Source organism: Gopherus flavomarginatus, chromosome 6 (assembly GCF_025201925.1).
Source record: "Gopherus flavomarginatus isolate rGopFla2 chromosome 6, rGopFla2.mat.asm, whole genome shotgun sequence".
Taxonomy (NCBI): Eukaryota; Metazoa; Chordata; order Testudines; family Testudinidae; genus Gopherus; species Gopherus flavomarginatus.
In genome coordinates this window covers 140,636,137-140,663,462 of record NC_066622.1, presented here as the reverse complement: position 1 = coordinate 140,663,462, position 27,326 = coordinate 140,636,137, and the positions used below count along the sequence as shown (strand labels likewise).

The 27,326-nt window shown below is 46.6% G+C and overlaps 2 protein-coding genes across 5 annotated transcripts in view; both read right to left on the bottom strand.

Annotated features, from left to right (window-relative positions):
* ABCC2 (ATP binding cassette subfamily C member 2) overlaps positions 1–27,326 on the bottom strand; it is a 529,482-nt gene that overhangs the window by 69,427 nt on the left and 432,729 nt on the right. The window lies entirely within an intron of this gene.
* Positions 1–27,326, bottom strand: part of ALDH18A1 (aldehyde dehydrogenase 18 family member A1) — a 134,482-nt gene that overhangs the window by 82,702 nt on the left and 24,454 nt on the right. For 3 of the 4 annotated variants that reach the window (XM_050958793.1, XM_050958795.1, XM_050958794.1), the window contains exons 2-5: positions 26,783–26,905; positions 3,405–3,628; positions 2,045–2,194; positions 1,834–1,938 (exon numbers count right to left, since the gene is read on the bottom strand). In XM_050958793.1, the coding sequence (XP_050814750.1) occupies positions 1,834–1,938; positions 2,045–2,194; positions 3,405–3,628; positions 26,783–26,876 (573 nt within the window). In that variant the 5' untranslated portion in view covers positions 26,877–26,905. Of the gene's footprint in view, positions 1–1,833; positions 1,939–2,044; positions 2,195–3,404; positions 3,629–26,782; positions 26,906–27,326 lie in introns of those variants that run through there. The other variant, XM_050958796.1, reaches the window with a different exon arrangement.

Below are 27,326 nucleotides of genomic sequence, written 5' to 3'. Positions count from 1 at the left end.
ACCACCATTTATTTAAATATTTTTGCATAGTTTCTACATTTTCAAATATATTGATTTCAATTACAACAGAATGCCATGTATACAGTGTTCATTTATTTTTTAACAAATATTTGCAATGTAAAAAAATATATATATTTTCAATTCATGTCATACAAGTACTATAGTACAATCTCTTTAGATTTTTTGTAGATTTTTTTTTAAACACATACCTGCCCTGCACACAAAAATAAAACAATGTCAAACTTTAGTGCCTACAAGTCCACTCAGTCCTACCTCTTGTTCAGCCAATCCGAAGTAAGGGTGACATGGTATATGATGTATTGCCACCCTTACTTCTGATGCAGCTTGTGGTGCCTGGCACTTGGTGTACGGCTCAAGATGGGCTCTGTGCTATTGCATGGAGGCTGCATCTTCCCAGAGCCCTTGGCCATCACACAGTCCTCTGGTGGCTCCTGACTCACCACGGGCGCCATTTCATATTTTGGTTTGACGTGTGTGGGGGATGGGCGGGGGGGAGGAAGAGAGAGAGAGCGCACACGCGTGTGTGTGCTGGAGGACAATGAATGTGTGTGTGCATGCGCGTGCGCGGGCGTGCGTGTGCGGAAGCGCTATGTCTTTAATCAGAGCATTCAGGAGCCTGAATGCTTTTTCAGCGAACAGCAGCTGCTGTTGGCAACAATGGCTCCTGAGACAGTACCAGCTGACAGGCTCCCCCGTTCCCTGACTCCAGCTCAGTGACAACTGGCTACACAGGTGGGGGGAGACACCCCAACATCAGCCTCTCTCACCCCCATTCTGCGCAGCAGACAAGAGGCAGGTTCCCAGTCTGGAGCAGCTTGGCCAGGGCAGCTCCAGGGGTGCAGGGGCAGAGGAAGTGGGAGCAGCAGTTTATCATGGGGGATGGCGGCGTGAGACCAGTTCCGAAGCATTTCGATAATCTGAGCATCTGGTCTGGATATTTCAGAGTCTCCTGTCCCCAGCCACCTCCTGCTCATTGCCACAGCCTGTGCCTCCCTCCCTGCCCGGCTGCTGCCAAGTCCCGTCTCCAGAGGTGTGCGATTAATGCTCATTTTAAAAAAATGTTATTTTGTTGAGTTAACTGCATGCATTAACTGTGATTAACTGACAGTCCTAATAATGATTCTACATTTGTAAGTTGCACTTTCACGATAAAGAGATTGCACTACAGTACTTGTATGAGGTGAATTGAAAAATACTATTTCTTTTGTTTATCTTTTTAAGGTGCAAATATTTATTAAAAAAGTAATAAAGTGAGCACTGTACACTTTCTATTGTGTTGTAATTGAAACCAATATACTTGAAAACGTAGAAAAATATCCAATATATTTATTATAAATTTAAACCGGTATTCTATTATTAACAGTGTGATTAAAACGGTGATGAATTGTGACTTTTTTAAATCTAGTTAATCTGTTTTGCACTAATTGCTTGAGCTAACTGCAACTAATTGACAACCCTAGCTTTCAGTCCTCAGACCTACACTCCTGATCATCAGCCCTATCTCTTTGGCCTATCCTAGGGCCAACAACCAGGTGGCCTGGGATACACAATTGTTTAAAAGTGTCCAATGCCAGCAAAAAGTGTGTTTTTTCTCTAACTAGAACATAAATTTTATTTAAGTGATATTCACCAGAACAATTTCCTTTATGAGATAGTCACACCAAGTTCTAAACTGCTCAGAAATGGAATTACAATGGAAATCTAGGAAGACAGTGAATAGAACAGAACAGGTCCCTCTCGAAATAATAAGACTGGTTCCAAAAGATGGACTAAAGTATCAATCCACAGGCAAGGGAAAGCGCAGTCCCTTACCTGAGCTGCACAAATGCTGTACTGTGTAAACATGGCCTCATAGAGAGCCATCAGTCCACTCTGCCCAGCGGCTGCACAGGCTCGTGCCTCCAGAACTGGAATAGCCTTAAAAGATTAGAGAACATAGCTGTCAGCCAACTGACAGGAAGGGATACAAGCTGACTCAGCCCAACATTTAATAGACGAGCAGATGACGACCTCAGCCACTCACCATGTCCTTTAGCTGGTTCTGTCCTGAATGGAGGGCCTGCCTCACACTTTGAGAAAGCAGGATCTCATGGCGCAATCGCTGTTTTCCAAAGGCCACAGCACCACTGGTGACTATCATCATTTCCCGACCCTGATTCTGCAGCATTGACACCTACAGGTGTGGAGAATCAAAGATCAGGACCTAGAGCAGGCAAGTTACTAGCTTACTGATTCCATTCTCCCTCTTTGTACATTTTAAGAGCATTTTGTACCTCATCAATTCCTGGAGACTGAAGTCTTCTGCTTATCCAAAGAACATATATGGTAAGCAAGTAACAATGTAAGATGCCCTCCTCCAAGGAGAAAACCTATATGGCCCTTCCTATACTTGACCCCATCATGGTAGTAATTTTTCTAATGTAAACACCTGGACTAATCAAGCCACATGATAGGCATCAGATGGAAGCCAGTCTGTCCACCACCACAGCTGGTGTGATTTCAAGCAGAGACTAGAGGCGAGCAGCCCATATCCTATTACCATTACCAGACTTACCATTGACCATCCATGCCCACAGCTCATATTTAAACAGCAATGCTACATCTGAGATATAGAGAATCTGTCTTTTCTTATACCATGCAAACACATCATGCTTTGCCCCTTCCACCTCCCGGCCCCTGGCCCCCTAGTTCCTTTCACAAATCAAGTATCATATACTTCCTTAATGCAACAAAATTTTGTACACACCCATCAAGTATACACTAGACCTGTCCCTCTCCAGCTAGGTTTCTGGGAAGAGAGCCTGTTAGGATAAGAATCATCCATGTAGCAGAAGTAGAATCAACTCATTAGATGTCAACTGGCAGAGTTTGTTAACCAGAATTTTAACTGGATATGGAAGAGTTTTATTTAACTCAATTATTATACATTCATAATGTATCAAGTGCCAGTTACTGTTTAATCCAGGTGTCAGAGCAATTTAAACATCAGCAGTGAAGCCCTGACAACACTATTCACTGGGATTATACTCCACAACATTTTTCAACAAAAGAAGTGGCAACAAGAGATACTCACTTCCAACTACATCCCAGGACAAAATGTTCTCTCTCATTCCCTGATGGCTCTTCCTCCTCCAGCTGAAGGCAGGAACTCCCACTAGGTTTATTTCTGCATACTGCAGGTTCTCCTTTTGCACCACTCTTTACGTATATTAGGCCACATGACTCCCTCACTACATCTTCCCCCTCTGCATATACCTCAGTTTTGCCACATTATGATAAAAGCTGCAGTTAAAGTCTCCTATTAAGTTTTATTATATAAACTTTAAGGAGACATTGGACTAGCCCGTTTGCAAGAGCACTAGGTTTTTTAGCCATAAAGTTACCTGCTCAACAATAGATGCCAACCGCCCAAGAGCCAATCCACACTCATCCCCTCGAGTCACAACAGCACTACCCAGCTTCACCACAATCCTTTTAGCATGCTTCAGCTCACTGCGATGTGCAAATGACTTGCCATGTGTACGACTGAGGGGCATGGTGATAAATGGGATGTTACTCCAGCAACGGATAGATTCATTCCTTAACACCAGGTTATGGACAGGCAAATCTGTGGTTAAAAAACAAAAACAAACAACCACCACATGAAAGACAGGGAGAGATCCCACACTCTCAAATGTTGAACCTACATCTCTGAACACTTAGTTCAGACCTCCCTCAACCCTTTATCTGTCAAGATTACCCCATCTTGAACCTAAAATCTCACAATGTGCACTCAGTATTCTGACTTCCAAGCCCCTGGAATGTATCCAGTTTCCAAGTGACTAGGAAAGAAGCAATGCAAGCCATTGCTGGGCCTGATATACACTGCAGTGTATAAGACCCATACTGGGTCAGACCAAAGGTTCATTTAGCTCAGTGTCCTGTCTTCCAACAGTGGCTAATGCCAGGTGCTTCAGAGGGAATGGAAACAAGGTAATCATCCAGTTTCAGCATCTGGAAGCGAGAGGCTTAGGGATGTCCAGAGCATTGGGGTTACATCTCTGACTATCTTGTGTAATAGCCATTGATGGACTTACCCTCCATCACTTATCTAGTTCTTTTCTGAATCCACTTATACTTTTGGCCCTCAGAACATCCCCTGGCAAGGAGTTCCACAGGTTGACTCTGCACTGTGTGAAGTACTTCCTTTTGTTGTTTTAAACCTGCTGCCTATTAATTTTAATGGGTGACCCCCTAGTTCTTGTGTTGTGAAGGGGTAAATAAAAAGTCTCTTTATTTAACTCACAAGCGACCAGGGAGCTTGCGACCAGGGGCTGCAAACAGGGAGTTTCGCAAGGGAGTTCTCCAGGTGAAGGAGGAGGAAATACAGCATCTGTGGGGTAAGTGACTGTCCGTAGTGTGTGTGTGTGTGTGTGTGTGTGTGTGTGTGTGCGTGTGTGTGCGCGTGCGTGCGCTTTTGGGGGTTACTTACTGTGTGCTGAGCTTGTGTTTGTCAGTCTGTTTGGTTGTTTGAAGGACCGTGTGCTGTGGCTGGCAGTTGGAGGCCGTCAGCTTCAAAGGAAGGTTTGAAAGCTCGAAGCCTCTGGTAATTGGCTGAGCCTTAATCAGTGGGTGGGGCATTCACTCAGGCCAGAGCTTTATAAAGCTGCGCACAAGCGACCAGAGGCTGCTAACAGGGAGTTTCGCAAGGGAGTTTGGAAGGGGAGTGGGAAGGGAGCGGGGGTCCCTTGTTGGTCCTAGCTGTTCCCCTGTAGTCCCCTTAAAACCTATACTCCAAACCATATTCCAAAACCCCTATCTTTAAACCACCCTTTCATTAACTAGGAGACAATGCAGGCAGAAGTCCAGCAGCAGAGTGGGGGATATCCAGTTTATTGCACTGAGTGTACATTTATGATTACCTGCCTTGAGGGCAGGTGGCGTATGTGTGCAGTCGGTGCAAGGAGCTCCTGGCCCTCAGAGACCACGTACGGACTTTGGAGGCCAGGGTGGCGGAACTGGAGGAGCTAAGGGAGGCAGAGAGGTATGTTGATGAGGCTTTTCAGGGAACTGTAGAATTGTCCCACCTCCGCTCAGACAGTCTGTGTGCTGTTGAGGAGGAAGAAAGGCCCAGAGAAGCAGAGCAGTCAATGGAAGCAGAGGGAAACCTTCCCATAGTTGGGACCCTCCTTCCAGATGGTGCTGGGGTTGCCTCTCGCACTGAGGTTACCACTCCGGGGGAGGGAACTCCAGTTGCTAGGAAAAGACAGGTGTTAGTAATGGGAGATTCGATCATTAGAAATGTAGATAGCTGTGTTTGTGATGACCAGGAGAACCGTATGGTGACTTGCCTGCCTGGTGCGAAGGTTGCGGATCTCTCGAGGCATCTAGACAGACTTATGTGTAGTGCTGGGAAGGAGCCGGTGGTCGTGGTACATGTAGGTACCAATGATATAGGGAAGGGTAGGAGAGATGTCCTGGAAGCCAAATTTAAGCTGCTAGGGAAGAGACTGAAATCCAGGACCGCTATGGTGGCATTCTCAGAAATGCTCCCAGTCCACACGCAGGGCCAGGTAGGCAGGCAGAGCTTCAGAGTCTCAATGCGTGGATGAGACGATGGTGTAGAGTGGAGGGGTTTACGTTCATTAGGAACTGGGGAAACTTTTGAGATGGGAGGAGCCTGTACAGGAGAGATGGGCTCCACCTAAACCAAAGTGGAACCAGGCTGCTGGCACTAAACATTAAAAAGGTTATAGAGCAGTTTTTAAATTAGAAGATGGGGGAAAGCCGACTGCTGCAGAGGAGCATGTGGATTGGACACAGACTTTTCTTGGGGAGAGTCTGATGATAGAGAATCTCCAGTTTATAGTCAGAAACAGAAGACGGAAGAGGATAATGTAAGGGCCGGATCAGATGATAAACAGTCACATAAAAAAGAATCTGGCGCATCAGAACAGGGCAGACAAACAGGGACAAGTTTTTAAAGTGCTTGTACACAAATGCTAGAAGTCTAAATAATAAGATGGGTGAACTAGAGTGCCTTGTGATAAAGGAGGATATTGAAATAATAGACATCACAGAAACTGGTGGACTGAGAGCAATCAATGGGACACAATCATTCCGGGGTACAAAATATATCGGAAGGACAGAACAGGTCGTGCAGGGGGAGGAGTGGCACTATATGTGAAAGAAAATGTAGATTCAAAATGAAGTAAAAATCTTAAGCGAATCCACATGTTCCATAGAACTGCTATGAATAGAAATTTCATGCTCTAATAAACAATATAACATTAGGGATCTATTATCGACCAGCTGACCAGGACGGTAATAGTGATGATGAAATGCTAAGGGAAATTAGAGAGGCTATCAAAATTAAGAACCCAATAATAGTGGGGGATTTCAATTATCCCCATATTGACTGGGAACATTTCACTTCAGGACGAAATGCAGAGATGAAATTTCTCAACACTTTAAATGACTGCTTCATGGAGCAGCTGGTACAGGAACCCACAAGGGGAGAGGCAACTCTAGATTTAATCCTGAGTGGAGAACGGCAGCTGGTCCAAGAGGTAACTATAGCAGGACCGCGTGGAAATAGTGACCATAATACAACAACATTCAACATCCCTGTGGTGGGAAGAACACCTCAACAGCCCAACACTGTGGCATTTAATTTCAAAAGGGGGAACTATACAAAAATGAGGGGGTTAGTTAAACAAAAGTTAAAAGGTACAGTGACTAAAGTGAAATCCCTGCAAGTTGCATGGGCCCTTTTTAAAGACATCATAATAGAGGCCCAACTTCAATGTATACCCCAAATTAAGAAATACAGTAAAAGAACTAAAAGAGAGCCACCGTGGCTTAACAACCATGTAAAAGAAGCAGTGAGAGAGAAAAAGACTTCCTTTAAAAAGTGGAAGTCAAATCCTAGTGAGGCAAATAGAAAGGAGCACAAACATTGCCAGCTTAAGTGCAAGGCTGTAATAAGAAAAGCCAAAGAGGAGTTTGAAGAACGGCTAGCCAAAAACTCCAAAGGTAAGGACAAAATGTTTTTTAAATACATCAGAAGCAGGAAGCCTGCTAAACAACCAGTGGGGCCTCTTGACGATCGAAATACAAAAGGAGCGCTTAAAGATGATAAAGTCATTGCGGAGAAACTAAATGGATTCTTTGCTTCAGTCTTCATGGCTGAGGATGTTAGGGAGATTCCCAAACCTGAACTGGCTTCTGTAGGTGACAAATCTGAGGAACTGTCACAGATTGAAGTGTCACTAGAGGAGGTTTTGGAATGAATTGATAAACTTAACATTAACAAGTCACTGGGACCAAATGGCATTCACCCAAGAGTTCTGAAAGAACTCAAATATGAAGTTGCAGAACTATTAACTAAGGTTTATAACCTGTCCTTTAAATCGGCTTTGGTACCCAATGACTGGAAGTTAGCTAATGTAACGCCAATATTTAAAAAGGGCTCCAGAGGTGATCCCGGCAATTATAGACCGTAAGTCTAACGTTGGTGCCGGGCAAATTAGTCGAAACAATAGTTAAGAATAAAATTGTCAGACACATAGAAAAACATGAACTGTTGAGCAATAGTCAACATAGTTTCTGTAAAGGGAAATCGTGTCTTACTAATCTATTAGAGTTCTTTGAAGGGGTCAACAAACATGTGGACAAGGGGGATCCAGTGGACATAGTGTACTTAGATTTCCAGAAAGCCTTTGACAAGGTCACTCACCAAAGGATCTTACGTAAATTAAGCTGTCATGGGATAAAAGGGAAGGTCCTTTCATGGACTGAGAACTGGTTAAAAGACAGAGAACAAAGGGTAGGAATTAATGGTAAATTCTCAGAATGGAGAGGGGTAACTAGTGGTGTTCCTCAAGGATCAGTCCTAGGACCAATCCTATTCAATTTATTTATAAATGATCTGGAGAAAGGGGTAAACAGTGAGGTGGCAAAGTTTGCAGATGATACTAAACTGCTCAAGACAGTTAAGACCAAAGCAGATTGTGAAGAACTTCAAAAAGATCTCACAAAACTAAGTGATTGGGCAACAAAATGGCAAATGAAATTGAATGTGGATAAACGTAAAGTAATGCACATTGGAAAAAATAATCCTAACTATACATATAATATGATGGGGGCTAATTTAGCTACAAGTCAGGAAAAAGATCTTGGAGTCATCATGGATAGTTCTCTGAAGATGTCCACGCAGTATACAGAGGCGGTCAAAAAAGCAAACAAGATGTTAGGAATCATTAAAAAGGGGATAGAGAATAAGACTGAATATATTATTGCCCTTATATAAATCCGTGGTAGGCCTACATCTCGAATACTGTGTACAGATGTGGTCTCCTCACCTCAAAAAAGATATTCTAGCACTAGAAAAGGTTCAGAAAAGGGCAACTAAAATGATTAAGGGTTTGGAGAGGGTCCCATACCAGGAAAGATTAAAGAGGCTAGGACTCTTCAGCTTGGAAAAGAGGAGACTAAGGGGGGACATGATAGAGGTATATAAAATCATGAGTGATGTGGAGAAAGTGGATAAGGAAAAGTTATTTACTTATTCCCATAAAACAAGAACTAGAGTTCACCAAATGAAATTAATAGGTAGCAGGTTTAAAACAAATAAAAGGAAGTTCTTCTTCACACACCGCACAGTCAACTTGTGGAACTCCTTACCTTAGGAGGTTGTGAAGGCTGGGACTATAGCAATGTTTAAAAGGGAACTGGATAAATTCATGGTGGCTAAGTCCATAATGCTATTAGCCAGGAAGGGTAAAAAATGGTGTCCCTAGCCTCTGTTCATCAGAGGATGGAGATGGATGGCAGTAGAGAGATCACTTGATCATTGCCTGTTAGCTTCACTCCCCTCTGGGGCACCTGGCATTGGCCACTGTCGGTAGACAGATACTGGGCTAGATGGACCTTTGGTCTGACCCAGTACAGCCGTTCTTATGTTCTTATTCACTTTCTCCATATCATTCACAATTTATAGACCACTATCATGCACCTCTTAGCCGTCTCTTTTCCAAGCTGAATAGGCCCAGTCTTTTTAATCTCTATTCATACAAAAGCTGTTCTATAGCCACAATCATTTTTGTTGCCCTTTTCTGTATGTTTTCCATTACTAATATATCTTTTTTGAGATGGGGCAACCAGAACTGCATGTAGTATTCAAGGTGTAAGTAAAACATGAATTTTATAGTGGCATTATGATATTTACTGTTTTATTATCAATCCCTTTCCTAATGGTTCCTAATGTTCTATTAACTTTTTTGACAGATGCTGCATATTGAACATTGGCAACTGGTTGTCCCATTTGCCTTAAGGGAATATCCTATGTGACAGGGTGGACTGATTTAATCAAATCAATTAAAATAATTATAATGTTTCAAATTTGTACTTTTTATTTATTTTCCTAAAGAAACATTGATTCTCATTGGTTAATAATCATTTAAATACATTTATTTGCAACTAAACATAGCCTTTGCACTAAATATGGTACTATTTTTTGCTAACCAAGTAGATATACTATATTTATACATATTGATTAAAGCAATTAAATAGCAAAACTAACATTCTTCATTTTTATATTTATTATAGGGCTGTTGATTAATCGCAGTTAATTCACGTGATTAACTCAAAAATTAATGATTAAAAAATTAATTGCACTGTCAAACAATAGAATACCAACTGAAATGTATTAAATATTTTTGCATGTTTTTCTACATGTTCAAATATATCGATTTCTGATGCAACACAGAATACAAAGTGTACCGTGCTCACTTTATATTTTTTATTACAAATATCTGCACTGTAAAAACAAAAGAAATAGTATTTTTCAATTCACCTCATACAAGTACTGTGGTGCAATCTCTATCATGAAAGTGCAAGTTACAAATGTAGGTTCTTTTGTTACGTAACTGCATTAAAAAACAAGACAAATGTCAAGCTTTAGAACCTACAAGTCCACTCAGTACTACTACTTATTCAGCCAATTGCTATGAAACAAGTTTGTTTACATTTACGGGAGATAATGCTGCCCACTTCTTAATTACAGTGTCACCTGAAAGCGAGAACAGGCGTTTGCGTGGCACTGCTTTAGCTGGTGTCGCAAGATATATATGTGCCAGATGCGCTAAAGATTCATATGCCTCTTCAAGCTTCAGTCATCGTTCCAGAGGATATGCTTCCATGCTGATGACGCTTGCTTAAAAAAATGTGTTAATTAAATTTGTGACTGAACTCCTTGGGGGAGAATTGTATGTCTCCTGCTCTGTTTTACCCGCCTTCTGCCATATTTCATGTTATAGCAGTCTTGGATGGGTAACAACACATATTGTTCGTTTTAAGAACACTTTCACTGCAAATGTGACAAAACGCAAAAAAAAGATACCAATGTGAAGTTTCTAAAGATAGCTATAGCACGCGACTCAGGATTTAAAAATCTGAAGTGCCTTCCAAAATCCGAGAAAGATGAGGTGTGGCGCATTCTTTCGGGAGTCTTAAAAGAGCAATACTCTGATGTGGAAACTATAGAACCCAAACCACCAAAAGAGAAAATCAACCTTTTGCTGGTGACATCTGACTCAGATGATGATATGATGAACATGTGTCAGTCCACACTGCTTTGAATCATTATCAAGCAGAACCCATCATCAGCATGGACGCATGTCCTCTAGAATAGTGGTTGAAGCATCAAGGGACAGATGAATCTTTAGCCCATCCGGCAAGTAAATACCTTGAAACGCCGCTACAACAGTGCCATGCAAACACCTGTTCTCACTTTCAGGTGACATTATAAACAAGAAGCAGGCAGCATTAATCTTCTGGAAATGTAAACAAACTTGTTTGAGCAATTGGCTGAACAAACAGGACTGATTGGTCTTGTAGGCTCTACAAAGTTTTACATTGTTACACATGGAGAATCACCTCCTGGGAAGTCCATCTGCCCTGAACTGTGAGGCTCTGGGAGGTGTTTGTGGTGATAATTCTTGTAGGACGAGGCTGTAGGAGTGGAACTTCCACATGCACCTTCTGTGGGTCCTGCCACCAGTTTAGAAAATCAAGGTCTTTCCAAGGTACGGACACTGGCTTGGCTAGACTGTGTTTGTTGGGGGTGTAGACAGTTCTCAACCAAGCCTGAAGACACCCAGAATCTAGTCTTGCTAATGTAGCGTGGGCCATATGGCCCAGAAGTTGTAGGCAAGCCCTTGCTATGGTTTGTGGGCTCTGCTGAATTGTTGAAACAAGATTGGACATTGTAGTGAATCTCTCTTGATTAAGTATGCGGAAGAAGAGTCCAGGGCAGTGGAAAGGGCAAAGGGTAAAGGGTAAAAAATGTGATACTGGTAGTGGTTCCTGCATACCACAAAATGTACCAATTATTTGTGTGAGGGATCAATGGCAATGTGAAAAAAAAAGCATCCTGAAAGTTGAGGGAAACAAACCAATCTCCTGGATCCAGGCAGGGAATTATCATTGTTAGAATCACCATTCTGAACTGTTGGGAACAGACAAAGGCATGTAAAGTCTTGAGGTCCAAACTGTTTCCCATGCCCCTTTTTTCTATGGGATGAGGAAGTGGGACAGGGAGGGCAAGGAGCTGAACTGGATAGAATAGCCTACAGAAATCACCTCTAAGATCCATCTGTCTGAGGTGATGAACTTCCAGGAAGATTGAAGATTACCTCTCCCATTTCCTTAGAGGTGAGCGCACACGCGTGCGTGTGTGTGAGAGAGAGAGGGGAGAAGAGAGGCATAATATAGGATTGGGGTAGGTAGCTCATGACTCTTTATGAACAGGTCAAAACATACATTTTGAAGGTGTCACCAAGTCAGAGGTTATTGTAGAAGAGGGCCCTTTCTTAGTAAATCTGGGCATTATTCTGGGGTGGGGTGGAGGGAAGTCAACATGTCTGGTGGGCTGACTGTGGACACAGCAAGACTATTGAATCATCTGGGAGTTACCGTATTATTTTTTTTTGTCACAGGCGTATAGAGGCCCAAAGATCATATCATGTTACCCAGAAGTCTTTGAGAAACTGATGAGACCCATTCGTGGCATCACTTAAACTTAGGCCTCTCAAAGGGAGATTCTTGACAGTATTTTGTACTTCTCAGAGGAGACCAGAAGACTGAAGCCAGGAAGCTCAGCACATGACAACAGCAGCAGCCATGGAATGTGCAGCTGTGTTGCTGGCATCAAGTGAGGCCTGGAGAGATGCCTTGGCAACTGTGTGGGCTTCTGAGGTGAGGGCCTAAAACTGTGTTAGCACTCAAGAAAGGGATCTTGGAGTCATTGTGGATAGTTCTCTGAAAACATCCACTCAATGTGCAGCGGCAGTCAAAAAGGCAAACAGAATGTTGGGAATCATTAAGAAATGGATAGCTAATAAGACAAAAAATATCATATTGCCTCTATATAAATCCATGGTGTGCCCACATCTTGAATACTGCCTGCAGATGTGGTCGCCCTATCTCAAGAAGATGCACTAGAATTGAAAAAGGTTCAGAAAAGGACAACACAAATGGTTAGGGTTATGGAACGGCTTCCATATGAGGAGAGAGTAATAAGACTGGGACTTTTCAGCTTGGAAAAGAGACGACTAAGGGGGGATATGATTGAGGTCTATAAAATAATGACTGGTGTGGAGAAAGTAAATAAGGAAAATGTTATTTACTCCTTCTCATAACACAAGAGCTAGGGGTCACCAAATGAAATTGATAGGCAGTAGTTTAAAACAAACAAAATGAAGTATTTCTTCACACAATGCACAGTCAACCTGTGGAGCTCTTTGCCAGAGGATGTTATGGAGGCCAAACTATACTCTGAAAGGGTTAAAAAAAGAATTAGATAAGTTCATGGAGGATAGGTCCATCAATGGCTCTTAGCCAGGATGGGCAGGGATAGTGTCCCTAGCCTCTGTCTGCCAGAAGCTGTGAATGGGCGACAGGGGATGGATCACTTGATGATTACCTGTTCTGTTCATTCCCTCTGGGGCACCTGGCATTGGCTACTGTTGGAAAAAGGACACTGGGCTAGATGGACCTTTGGTCTGACCCAGTATGGCTGTTCTTATGTTCTGAGGCTTTCAACAGAAGATGAGAATTTTGAATCAACTGAAGTCATTTTGCCATCAAGACTTGATAATTGACTACTCTGAACTGAAAGGAGGCCAAGAAATAGCTCTTGTGGCCCAGAACGTCATTTTAGCTCCTTGTCAGTGATGTTGTCTGTTCTTTTCATTAACTGCCCTGAGTGAACGAGATCCCTGTGCAAATGTTTATTGGGTCTTTCCACCAATTCAAGGAGTGTTTGACTTTGGCAGGCATCAAGAGAGGTTTGTCTAACATGTCTGTTTGGTAGAATCTAGCATGAGGTTCTACAAATATACCAACTGCCATGGGCCCAGAAGTTGAAGGCAATGTCTGGCTGATGTTTGAGGGATGGCTTGAACTCTAAGTATGCACAGGTTGTAAAATCTGTGCTGCAGAAGGAGTGCCCTTGCTTGTCGTGAGTGGAGGTCAGCCCTTATAAATTCCAAAATGTTGTACCGGAGTTAAGGTCGATTTTTGTACATTGATTTGCGGGCCCAGGTTCATGAATACATCTGGCCTGTAGGGCTTCTTCAAAGGAGAGGGACTTGAGGAGACAGTCATTCAGGCATAGGTAGATCATGATATCCCCCAGCATGCAAATGAGCTGCCACTATAGATTGGACCTGGGAGAATACCCTGAGAGCTGACAAAAGGCCAAAGGGGAGTACTCTGTACTGGTAACAGTCTTGACTCAGAGTAAACCTGAGGAATTGTCTGTGGGACAGTAGGATGGATATGTGGAAATATGCGTCTTGGAGATTGAGGGCCAAGAACCAATCTCCCTGTTCCAGAGATGGAAAAATCGTTACTAATGTGACTATCTTGAATTTTTGGGCCTTCGCATATTTGTTCAGAGTCCTGAGGCCTAGTATGGGTCTCCAACCTCTCTTTTTCTTGGGGATTAGGAAATACCGATAGTAAAAACCTTTGCCACAGAGATATAGAGGAACAAGTTCTATGGCTCCTAAGCGGAGAAGGTGATCTATCTCCCGTCGCAACAGATTCTCATGAGAAAGGTACCTGAAGAGGACATGGGTGAAGTGGATCCAATACCTATTGGAGACAATTTCCAAGCCCCATCTGTCTGACGTTATATATTCCCAGTTGTGGTGGAACAGGGAAAGGTGGCATCCAAAGGTATGCAAATGGTTGGAGGTAGCAGCTGATATCGAAGGGGGTTGTCTCTCAGGGCCTTGGCCGAGACATCAAAACAGATGATTTGAAGTGGCAGAGTGCAATGTTGAAGATGGGGGTTCTGATGGTTTGCACCTGCAGAATTTGGATTTCTTTCTCTGAGGTTCATAGTAGCATTGAGGCAGGAATTGTGGCTTATGTGGTCTGTGAGAAGACTGAAGACTAAATTTTCTCTTTTATCCAGGTATATAGATCCCCAGTGACCAAAAAGTGGCTCTGGAATCTTTTAGTGTATGGAGTGATGCATTGGTCTTCTCAGCAAACAACTTTGAGCCCTCAAAGAGGAGGTCCTCTACACAGTTGTTTGCACCTCCTTCAGGAAGCGCAAGAGATACAACCATGAAGCTCGCCGCATCACCACCACTTTGAGATGGACCAGGCTGCTATATCAAATGCATCAAGTGCAGTCTGGAGTGCTGTTTTCGCCACTAACTGCCCTTCATTGATAATGGCTTGAAATTGCTCCCGTTGTGATTCTGGAAGATGGTCAATAAAGGTGTTAAATTTGGTATAGTTAATATTTTACTGTCAGGGCCTGATCATTTGCAATTTAGAATTGCAAAGTTGCATATGAGTAGGCCTTTTGTCCAAACAGGTCAAGGCGCTTCCAATCCCTATCATAAGGGTCGGACTTGGAATGAGGTTGCCGGCAATACAAATGCACTGCATCCACAACAATGGGACTAGGCAGAGGGTGAGAAAAAACGGGATTTCATATCACTGGGAGGTACATAATACTTTTTATTGGCCATTCTGCATGTCAGTGTGGCCAATAATGCCGTTTGCCATAAAAGTTTGATTGGATACAAAATCACCTCATTGATGGGGGAGGGCTGTCCTGGAGGAGGAGGAGGAGGAGGAGGATGTATATAAAAATGTCCAGAAGTTTATGGTGGTCTTATCTCCTTAAGAGGTACTTGCAAGGTATCTGCCACCATCTTAGTCAGATCTTGGAAGAGTCTGAAATTGTGTATCAGACAGTGGAAGTGGCATTACTGCCTTGTCTGGCGAGGAGAACGAGACATTAGTGTGTGGTGTAACCTTCTCTTCGAGTCTGCTCCTCCAGTATTTCCTCAGGAGGTACTGAGGCTCTACAGACGGTAGCTTGGGGGAATGCCTCAGTCTCTCAGCGTGTAACACTAGATGCCCAGGAAGAATGGTGCTTATAGACTGCCCACAGATCCCAACAGGGCCATTCGGACGGAGGAAAAGGCATGTGTGGCTGAGCCCATGGTTGGTCATACCACAGAACTTGGAGGTCCAGACCAAGGGTATGACTGGGGAGGTCCAGGGTGGTACTGGGAGGAAGCATAGTGAGAATGATGGGAGAGGACCTCCTCCTGTTCGCTGTCAGACTCTCCACTGGAAAACGGTGGCGCTGCATGACACGGTGGTGATTCCTGGGCTTGACGTGTGCCTGATACTGGGGACCCAATACCAATTAAAGGAGACTTCGATACCTCAGATACCGTGAAGGCCTCAGAACTTGAATTCCTGCGGTGCCCTAGTAATCAGTACCATAAGGGGTTGTCAGTAATAAGCCAGTGGTACCAAAGGAGCTGGTGACTTTGGCCGCACCAAGTGGGCTGATTAGGGTTGCCTCGCAGTTGTCTGTACCAAAGGGGTCCATACTGACGCTGTCTTCCAGAAGGCAGCATGGTCTCCACTCCTGTCCCTGACTGATGGTAACACTGCTTCAATACCTGTGCCCCTGGGATCCTTAGCATACCAATGGTATCAATTGCGCTGGACCAATGTGATCTGTGGATACCATGCTTGGACGCCTTCAGTACTGAAGAGATAGAATGTGCTGGAGACTTCTTCTAGCTGGTTGGGGGCTCACTAACAGGGCTCAAAGCCCTCTTTTTGGAAGTCATACGTGGAGAGTCTGAGGATTTCTTCCTCTGGTCACTGGCCTTTGAGGTGGAAGGCTCTGGAGAAGACTCAATGCCTGGGAGGCTCTGGACATAAGTCAGACACAGGCTGAAGAATTCTCTCTATGAGGAGCAGCTTTAGTTTCATTTCCCTGTTTTTCCAGGATCTGGATTTCAGTTGCTTGCAGAAGTTACACTTCTGTGGGATGTATCCCTCCCCAAGGCAACAGACACAGCAGCACTGCCCGTCTATTACCAGAATGGACTCTTTGCAGAAGAGACACCTCTTAAATCCAGGTGAACTGGGCATGCCTCTTACTGGGGGCAATCCCCAGTATAGGTGAAAAAGGATAAAGGGGGAAAAAAAAAAACTTTTTTTACAACAAGGAAGAGAAAAAACTAAAAGAAACTCTATAATAAGAAAAAACACTAACAACTAGTTAACAATGAATTTCTAAAGGATAAGTATCTGTGAACGGACTGCTAATCGCTTCGTCCCTAGCCAGGGAGGGGTTGAAAAGGAACTCAGGGTAGTTCACCTGTGCAGCGCTAATTAGCCTCGAGGCAGCCCATGAGAGCGCATGTGCGAGCCAGACAGACACCGCTACCAAAGATCTCTGATCAGAAGCACAGGGACGCACTTAGGCCATGTCTACATCTAAAATTTTGCAGCGCTGGTTGTTACAGCTGTATTTGTACAGCTGTATAGGGCCAGCGCTGCAGAGTGGCCACACTTACAGCAACCAGCGCTGCAAGTGGTGTTAGATGTGGCCACACTGCAGCGCTGTTGGGCGGCTTCAAGGGGTTTCGGGGAACGCGAGAGCAAACCGGGAAAGGAGACCAGCTTCGCCGCGGTTTGCTCTCGCGTTCCGCGAACCACCGTGCAAACCGCAGGGAAGGAGACCTGCTTGTTCGGGGAACGCGAGAGCAAACCGCGGCGAAGCTGGTCTCCTTCCCCGCTTTGCTCTCGCGTTCCCCGAACCCCGAGCAAGCAGGTCTCCTTCCCTGCGGTTTGCAGGGTGGTTCGCGGAACGCGAGAGCAAACCGCGGCGAAGCTGGTCTCCTTCCCCGGTTTGCTCTCGCGTTCCCGGAACCACCCTGCAAACCGCAGGGACGGAGACCTGCTTGCTCGGGTTCGGGGAACGCGAGAGCAAACCGGGAAAGGAGACCAGCTTCGCCGCGGTTTGCTCTCGCGTTCCGCGAACCACCCTGCAAACCGCAGGGAAGGAGACCTGCTTGCTCGGGTTCGGGGAACGCGAGAGCAAACCGGGAAAGGAGACCAGCTTCGCCGCGGTTTGCTCTCGCGTTCCGCGAACCACCGTGCAAACCGCAGGGAAGGAGACCTGCTTGTTCGGGGAACGCGAGAGCAAGCCGGGGAAGGAGACCAGCTTGATTACCGGAGGCTTCCTCAGGTATGCTGGGATACCTGCTTATTCCACGGAGGTCAAGAAAAGCGCTGGTAAGTGACTATACTTGATTACCAGCGCTGGATCACCAGCGCTGGATCCTCTACACCCGAGACAAAACGGGAGTACGGCCAGCGCTGCAAACAGGGAGTTGCAGCGCTGGTGGTGCCCTGCAGATGTGTACACCTCCTAAGTTGCAGCGCTGTAACTCCCTCACCAGCGCTGCAACTTTCTGATGTAGACAAGCCCTTACACCTGCAGTGGAGAATCCTACTGTGGAACACCCACAAGGACACTACTCGAAGAAGTGACTTTACAACCAATCTGATTGCTCTCAGCTCTAATATATTGATATATAGACTCTTGATTATATTGATATGTAGACCAATGAGCTTTGACTAACAAGTTATTGTTTAAATGAGCTCCTCATCCCAGTGTCAATGCAGTGGAGGTAAGTATTACTGGCAGCAGAGAGGAATTAAAAAGCATATCCTACATTACACTTTGAACATTTGTCCATGTATTAATGTTAACTCTGCTGTGGAATTACTAAGTTGTGATACATGCTGTCTAAACCTGGTTTTTAATTTCTTGCTAACCAGTGCTGAAGATCCCTCACCTGAAGACAAGCATATGGTGTCACTGCTATGGTTTATGTCAACAGACCCAGCCACCAACGGTGGGCAGGGGGGGGAAGAAAAAAAAAAAAGAAGAGAAATGGAGGTTTTACTTACTATACCTGAAAGTTCTTAGAGATGTATGGTTCCTAGCTGAATTCCACGTGGGGACACATGTGCCATGTACCCAAGTCCAGAAAGTCTAATAAGTAGTGTCCTCTGGCCCACATATGTGCAGTAGGTCTCCTTGTGCTCCCAACTGAGGGTATAAGATAGTGCGGGCCAATGCCTCTCCAGTGCCTCCTCTTACCACGAATTCAATAGGATCTGAAGCAGAGGGGGTAGAGGGCAGGTATTCGAAAACAGATAGGGACCACACACCTCAAAGAACTACCAGCTATAGTAAGAAACCTCCATTTCCTTTTTGACTTATGGTCCCTGTGTGTATTCCACACATGGGTGATTGACAGGCAGTACTCAGATTGGAGAGGTGGGGGTGAAAGGAAGCTGGTAACAAAGATGCTTGCTCTACTGCAGATTCCACTGCTGACCTACAGCAAAGACCTGAATTAACCTGTAGTGTGTAGCAAACGTGTGAATGGGGCTCCTGGTGGCTGCCCTGCAAAGGTGTTGTATTGGAACCTCCAGCAGAGATGACGTAGAGGTGGCCTGGGTACTTGTGGAGTGAGCTATGACACCTCTGCCAGGGGGTGGGAGAGAGAGGGTGTGTGCTAATCTGTAGCACCCTTTGATGCATCTCAAAACCCACACAGAGATCCTTTGAGAGGAAATAGCTTGACCATGTGATAAAACTGTTACTAACCTTTCGTAACTGTTGTTCTTCGAGATGTGTCGTTCATGTCTATTCCATGTTATGTGTGTGTGTGCGCGCGCTTGCCACATGCACCGGTGCCGAAGTTTTTCCTCAGTGGTATCCATAGGGAACTGGCTCTGGTACTCTCTGGAGTGGCACGCATACATGCCAGTATAAGAGGTGCTGTCGCCTCCCACCTCCTCAGTTCCTTCTTGCCGGAACTCCGACAGTAGGGAAGGAGGGTGGGTCATGGAATGGACATGAGCAACACATCTCAAACAACAACAACGGTTAGTAACCAATTTTTTCTTCTTCAAGTGATTGCTCATGTCCATTCCATTTAGGGGACTCTCAAGCAGTATCATCAGAGGCAGGTAGAGATAGCTCAGTGCTTTGAGCATTGGCCTGCTGTAAACCCAGGGTTGAGAGTTCAATGCTTGAGGGGGCCACTTAGGGTTTGGGACAAAATGAGTACTTGGTCCTGCTAGTGAAGGCAGGAGGGCTGGACTTGATGACCTTTCAAGGTTCCTTCTAGTTCTATGAGATAGGCATATCTCCATATATTATTCATGGACATGTCGATTGCAACACAGCTCTACCAAATCCAGCATCATTTCTGGCTTGCTGGGTGATGGAGTAGTGCTCGGTGAACGCATGTACTGAAGACCGCATCGCAGCCCAGCAGATATCCTGGATAGGGACATGTACCAGGAAGGCAACCGAAGACAACTGAGTCCTAGTGGAGTGAGCCGTCAGTATCTGTGGAGGCACCACCTACGCTAACTCATAGCAGGTGGTGATCAGGTGTCCTCTCAAAGGATTTCAAACTGGAAGGCCCTTCATTCTGTCAGCAGTCACAATAGAGTTGAGTCGATCTGCAGAAGGGCTTGGTTTGCTCCAAGTAGAAAGCTAGCGTGCGCCTAATATCTTCTAGAGTATGCAGACTTCTCTTCTCATTGGTCTTGTGAGGTTTCGGATAGAACACTGGAAGGAAGATATCCTGGTTGACATGGAAGTGTGACACCACCTTTGGCAGGAAGGGGCCACAGCTGCTCCTCGTCCTTGTAGAACACCATATATGGTGACTCCAATCTCGGAGACTTGCCTTGCTGTCGTAATGGCTACAAGAATGTGACCTTGTACGACAGGTGTGAGAAAGAGCACGAGGCTAGAGGCTCGAAAGGGGACTTGTAAGCCTGTGAAGGACCAGATTAAGGTCCCATTGGGGAATAGCATTCTGGACTGGGGGGAGGGACATCCTCTCGAGGCCCTTGAGGAATCTTATTGCCATCTTATGGGAGAATACCAATCTTCCTTCAATGTGAGTGTCAAATGCCAAAATGGCCACCAAGTGCACCCTGATCAATGAGATAGCTGTGCCCTGAAGCTGTAGGTGCAGGAGGTAGTCCATAATGGCTTGTAAAGAAGTACCAATGGGCAAATATTTCACTCTGAGACCCAGTAAGAGAAGCGCAAGATAGGTGGCTCTAGTGGAGGGCTTTCTCCTTTCCACAAGAACCAGCTAGACCTGAGTAAAGCAGGCCTGCTCCTCAGGGCTCAGCCGTGCAGCATCCGCATCGTAAGGTGGAGAGAGGCAAGGTTCAGGTGCAGCAATTGCCCGTGATCCTGAAAGAGCAGGTCCAGGCAGTCAGGCAGGGTTCACGAGGGCACCACTGCCAATTCCATGAGAGTGCCGAAGCACTGCTGGCGAGGCCAGGTCAGGGCAATCATGATGACTCATTCCTTGTGTCTCTTGATCTTGGAGAGGACCCTGTTGATTAGTGGGATCAATGGAAAAGTGTATATGAGACTATCTGACCATGACAGAAGGAAAGTGTATGACAGTAAGTCACTTGCAAGGGACTGTGGCGAACAGAACTAGTGACATTTCCTGTTTTGCCTGTTGGTGAATAGGTCTACTTGGGGATCTCCCCACCTCTGGAAGAACGTTTGGGCAATCTCTGAGTGGGGGGGCGGTGGGGGACCACTCGTGGTGAGAAAAGAAGGATCTACTAAAGCGATCCACCAGGGTGTTCCGGAAGCCAGGGAGATGTAAGGTAGATAGTGTGCTGGTGGATAGCGTTCTGGATGCAGAAGTTCCACAGGCGAAGGGCTTCCTGACACAGGGCTGACGACTGGGCTCCCCTTATCCTAAGTTCCTCTTAGCTGCGCGGCAGTGCAGAAGCCCATTAAGCACTGCACAGACGTGCAGGGCTGTGGTGGGAAGAGATGCCTCTCCCTCAGCCCTGGACCTGGCATGGCCAGGAGAGAGGCATCCCTCCCCTGGCCCCAACCCAGCCCAGCCCTGGACCTGCCACAGTGGAGAGAGGCACCTCTCCCACCTAGCTCAGGTGCTGCTATGGGGAGAGACAGCTGCAGGGAGTCCTCTCTCCCTGCTAGTCCCAGGGCAGCCTGCACCCCAAGCCCCTCATCCCCAGCCCCACCCCAACCCTCTGCCCCACCCCTGAGCCCCACACCGCCAGCCCCACCCTGGAGCCCTCAACCCCCCCCGTCCAACCCTCTGACCCTCATCCGTGGCCCCATCCCAGAGCCTACACCCCCAGCCTGAGCCCTCACCCCTCCTCCCAACCCCAGCCCTGAGCCCCATCCCACAGTCCAACCCCTGGCCTCCATCCCAGCACATGAATTTTGTTATGTGCACCAATGTGGAGGTGATGTGTCACACATCATCTCCATATTGGGGCACTTAAAATTAATTCCACACATGCTTGGGAAAAAATTAGCGGGAACACTGCGGCCTTATTTGTTGACGTAGAACGTGGAGACTGTGTTGTCCATCAGAACCTGCACCACCCGACCAGACAGATGGGACAGGAACACCTTGCATGCTAGACGAATGGCACTGAACTCTCTTACATTTATGTGAAGCGACAGCTCCTCTTGTAACCATAGCCCTTGAGTCTTGAGGGTACCGCGGTACACTCCCCCCAGCAGAGAGGACTGAGCTGTGCTGAGCGGGTATGCGGTGACCTGGGTGTGATGAACTGGGAATGTTCTTAATGTTGGCTCTGAATACTGTGTTGGTGCCTCAGTGTCCCCTATGCAGTTCTTAAGTATCTAGGTGGTGGAACAAGGGTGTGTGACTGCTACGGAGCAAAGGGCCAGTGCACCTAAATGCCTGGCACTCTGTCTCCTAGTATCTGATGGCCTGGGCCCCTCCTCTGCAAAGGTGCCAGCTGAAGGTGTTGGAGACAAAGATCAGGAGACCTCCTGGTCCGGGAAAGGAACTGAGCAGAGAAGGAGGGGTTGGAGGACGTGGTTAGTCTGGAGCTGGCTGGGGACGAGGAGTGAAGTGCAGATGTGGGGGTCTGGCTCACTGCCACTCAGAATGGACCCAGCTGCAGGGTCCGGTTCTCTGTACCTACAAGCTCTGTTTTAGACCCTGTTCCTGTCATTGAATAAACCTCTGTTTTACTGGCTGCCTGAGAGTCACGTCTGACTGCAAAGTGGGGGTGCAGGACCTTGTGGCTTCCCCAGGACCCCACTGGGGCGGGCTCACTGTGGGAAGCACACGGAGGGGCAGAGGATGCTGAATGCTCCAAGGAGAGACCCAGGAGGTGAAGACGTGTGAGCTTCTTGCCCTGAACAAGTCCGCTCCAAGGGAGAGGAGGCTCCCCAAAGTCCTGACTGGCTTGGTGGGGAGCAGTTCCAGAGCATCACCCGGTGACTCCGTGACACTGGGCAATCAGATCTGACAAGGCCGTGAACTTGGTTTAAGGTAGGAATGCTCTGGCTCAGGTCGAGTCGAGGACTGCTCTGATGAACTCTATCCTCTGAATGGGGATCAATATTGATTTTTGTTCATTTATCAACAGACCCAGGTCGTGACAGGTGGCTTGCAGCACCTTGATACTGTGCCATACTACCTCTTGGAACAGCCCTTGATAAGCCAGTTGTCCAGGTAGGGATAGATCTGGACCCCCCCAATGCCTGAGGTAGGCTGCGATCACCACCATGCACTTTATAAACACCCTCGGTGCTGTTGCCAGGCTGAATGGGAGCACTGCAAATTGGTAATGCGTTTGCCTGACCACAAACCGCAGAAATCTCTTGTGTCCACGGACTATTGATATGTGGAAATGTGTGTCCCTTAAGTTGAGGGTGGAGTACCAGTGTCCAGGATCCAGGGAGGGGATAATGGAGGTCAGGGAGACCATGCGGAACTTCGACTTCTTGAGATATCTGTTTAGGTCTCACAGGTCCAGGATGGGGCGTAGGCCCCCTCTGGAATGAGAAAGTACCAGAAGTAAAAATCTTTCCCTCTTCATTTCACAGAAACTTCCTCCATGGCCCCCAGGCACAGTAGAGCTTGCACCTCCAGGGCCGGTAGTTTCTCGTGAGAAGGGTCCCTGACGAGGGATAGGGAAGGGGGGTGGGATAGAACAGAACAAGAGGGTATAACCACTGACACTGTATTGAGGATCTAACGGTGGGTGCTTATGGCGGTCCAAGCGGGGAGGTAAGGCAACAAACAGTGGAAAAATAAGGGATGAGATAGATCCTGGTCCTGACTGTAGACTGGGAGGTCGCCCTTGAGCATCCCTTCAAAATGACTGCCTGTTTTTAGAAGGGGCACAACTAGAGCCCAAATGTGCTCCCGCTGCTGCCAGGTGACCTTGGTGGCACCAATAGCCCTGTGTCTCTTGGTTCCACTCTGGTCTGCCTTGGGAACCTGGCTCAGGAAGCGGCAGGCTGCAGGAACATGCTGACAGCCGTTTCTCGCATCGCCCATTGGCTAGGAACGTCAAACTGCAGCCACTGGGAGCTGTGGGGTGCCACGCCTGTGGACAGTCAACATCAGCAACGTCTTGCAGCCCGCAATCAGCTTACCCTGATGGGCCACTTGCGGCATGCGGGCCGCAGATTGCCCACCACTGCTCTAGAGTCTTTCAGGCTGTGTAACTTGCTGTCCATCTGTTCAGCAAACAGGGCTAAGCCCTCAAACAGGAGGTCCAAGATTGACTGCTGGACTTCTGCCAAGATGCCAGACTATTGCAGCCACGATGCCCATATCATTGATCCCGCCAATGCCATCACTCTGGCTGTGGAATCCACTGCAACTGAGGCGGCTGGAGGGAGGACCTTTCGATCACTCTGCCCTCTCCAGCACTGTATTGAACTCCTGCTTCATGTCCTGTGGGAGCCAGTCAGCATATTTTGCTGGGTATTGCCATACATTAAAGTGATATCTGCTGAGCAAGGCTTGGTGATTAACTATCCACAGCTGTAGACTGGCTGTGAAAGAAACTTTCCTGCCATATAGGAGTCGAGTTGAATTGATAATGTCAGTCTCGCTCGTTGGCAGCTGCGAACACTAGTGACCCGGAGAGGGGTGTGTATACAAGTACTCAAACCCCTTTGCAGGAACATATGACATAAGTGGCAAGGATGACAGGGTCTGCCCCAGGGCCTTTACAATTTTGACCACCCCATCGTGGACTGGCAGGGCCACCTTTGCTGGTGGTGCTGCGGCCAGCACGTCGAATAGGGAATCTGCTGGTCTGGACATCTCCTCTGCTTTTAGCCCTAGGATCACTATGGACCACGTAAGCAGCTCCTGCTGTGCTTTTACATCATCTTGGGGCACTGTTTGCGATGGGCCTGCAACTGCCTCATCCTGAGGAGGAGGCCAGCCTGAGGGAGGGATAGGCTTTGTTTCCTGTATCTGAGGCACCACCTGCCCTGGAGGGGGTAGGTCGTGGGCCCCTTGGCTCGACCTGATCTGCGAGCTCAGGGGGTGGGGGTGGAGGGAGTCGCTATTGCTGGAGGTCCTTCCTATGTCCCCTGGCTTGCAGACAAGGCTACAGGTTATAACCCTGCCAGGGTCCTGGCCACTGACCTTGTGGCCACGCACTTGTAGGTTGGCCTGCTGGCTGCACCGGTGTTGGCAGGTCCATGGGGGCCAGCAACTTCTCGTTCCCCAAGCTTACGGGGAAATACTCTTCTGGTAATCATGTTGGTGCCACCATAGGGTAGGCCTCCCTACTGTATCCGGCATCCTCTCACCTGCTGTTTGGGGAGCAGTATCAGGAGCCCGCTGAATGATGCTGCACTTCCAGCAACCACGGGTGATGTATAGCAGCCCGGTAATAGTCTGGGGAGCGATGTCACCTGCTTTAGGCATGGTGCACAGTCTCTGGTGATCAGGAGAGCGGGGACTGTCCATAACACCACAGCAACAGGCATTGGGGCTTGTGAGAGCGCCGAGGGGACTCTGGTGATAGTCTCCAGGGCTCCACAACATGTACCTGTGGCCTGGTACCATGGGTCCGGTGACTGTGTGTTGTGACCCCAGCGATCAGTACCAGAAGTTTGGCAATCGGTGCCTGTAACTTGTCTGGTCTCAGATCTGTGGTCCAGGATGCGGTTCCGGAGACTGCTGGCACAGTTCCATGGACCTTCGGGATGATTTGTGTAGGGGCGCCACTGACAGCTTTCCCCTTGAAGCGGTGGGAGGGCAGGGTTCCTAGGCCTCTCCTCCCACAGAGTTGGCAGTACCAGGGGTCAGCAACCTTTCAGAAGTGCTGTTCCGAGTCTGCATTTATTCACTCTGATTTAAGGTTTCACGTGCCAGTAATACATTTTAAAGTTTTCTATAAGTCTATAATATATAACTAAACTATTGTTGTATGTAAAGTAAATAAAGTTTTAAATGTTAAAATGTTTAAGAAGCTTCATTTAAAAATTAAATTAAAATGCAGAGCCTCCCGGATCAGTGGCCAGGATCCGGGCAGTGTGAGTGCCACTGAAAATCAGTTTGCATGCCGCCTTCGGTACACATGCCATAGGTTGCCTACCCCTGCTCTAGAGGATGCCAGAGCCAGTCCCCTATAGATACCACTGAGGAAAAACTTCCAGCATCGGTGCATGTGGCAAGCATAAACACCTAACGTTGGCTGGACATGAGCAACCACTTGAAGAACTTTCTGCTATGGCAATAAAATGTCTTGGTAACTTCCTGATTGGTTTGGTACTTTGCAGGTTGAACACCGGACGGACATCTAGGGAGCAAAGTCTCTTCTCTTTGGCAGAAATGTGGAGAAAAAAAAAAAAAAGACAGTTAAGCAGATACTTTGGTTGTTGTGGAAGAGAGGACACAGGATTCCCACTCAGGCCATGCAGTGGTAAGAAGGAACTGGAGAGGTCTCAGCCCTCACTGTCTCTTATGCCCTCAGTTGGAAGCACAAGGAAATCCACTGCACACGTGCAGGCCAACGAACATTATTAGCATTTCCAGACTTGGGTGCATGGAGCACATGTGTACTCATGTGTGGAATACACATAAGGACCAGCATTCAAAGAACTGGTTGTTATGGGAATTGGGGAAGGAGATATATAGCCATTTTTACTTCTCAATCTCTCTTCTGTTTAGGAAAAAGAAATCTAACACATATATGTCAGACATTATTGTTGTATGCAATCTTGAGGTGGTGGAAGCAAGTAAGCAGTGTTCACAGAAAACACCAGTATTTCTTGACTGAAATTGTGGTTTGTCAGAATGAAAAAGGTGATACCTCAGGCATTTGCTCGAATAATTATTATTGTACTGAGGAAGGAAGTTGCAGTAAGGACCCAGATCTCTGTCTGCAGTTCACTCCGACACCTGTAGGTCTTGAACGAAAGGGAAAGGCAGCCCATAAACTCTGATGTGGTGCAGAAAGAAGGTGTGAAGATAAGGGTATAAGAGATGCTGAGAGACATCCCCTGACCAGTGTTATTACAAACAAGTCCTTTCCTTTGGATACTTACAAGGCTGGGAAACAGCTGTGATGTACTGTGGTGAGAAGAGGAGGTATCGTCCAGGGGAGCGGAAGGAGGGGCTCACAGCAGCTCGACACAACATTGTGAGATGTTTGGGAGGATCAAGGATACCTGCAAGTTAAGAAAAAAAGTCATCAATTTCAGTGAACTTGCCTCCCTTTTCCCATCATTAAAATACACACCCAGTCCTGCACACCAAGATACCCAGCAATACATGCCCTTCTCAAAATCCTCTGTGGCATTAGGTATGTACCAGACTTCACTTCCTCCAAGAGCATTCAATTGCCAGCTGCACTCACAGTAGGCCTTCTGTGGCATGCACACACCATCATGCATCCTGCAACGCAAAACTGATTACAAAATATGTATGGAGTGACACACAGGCATCTATAGTTATATGTAATGCATTTATCTTGCCACGTCTTGTAAAGATGGCAAGATGCCTCCCAGTGAGGAAGCAACAGATGCCTAAAACTCAATGGAATGATATTACTCCAGATTTTCTTCTGTGCCCACCCACTGGACCACCGCA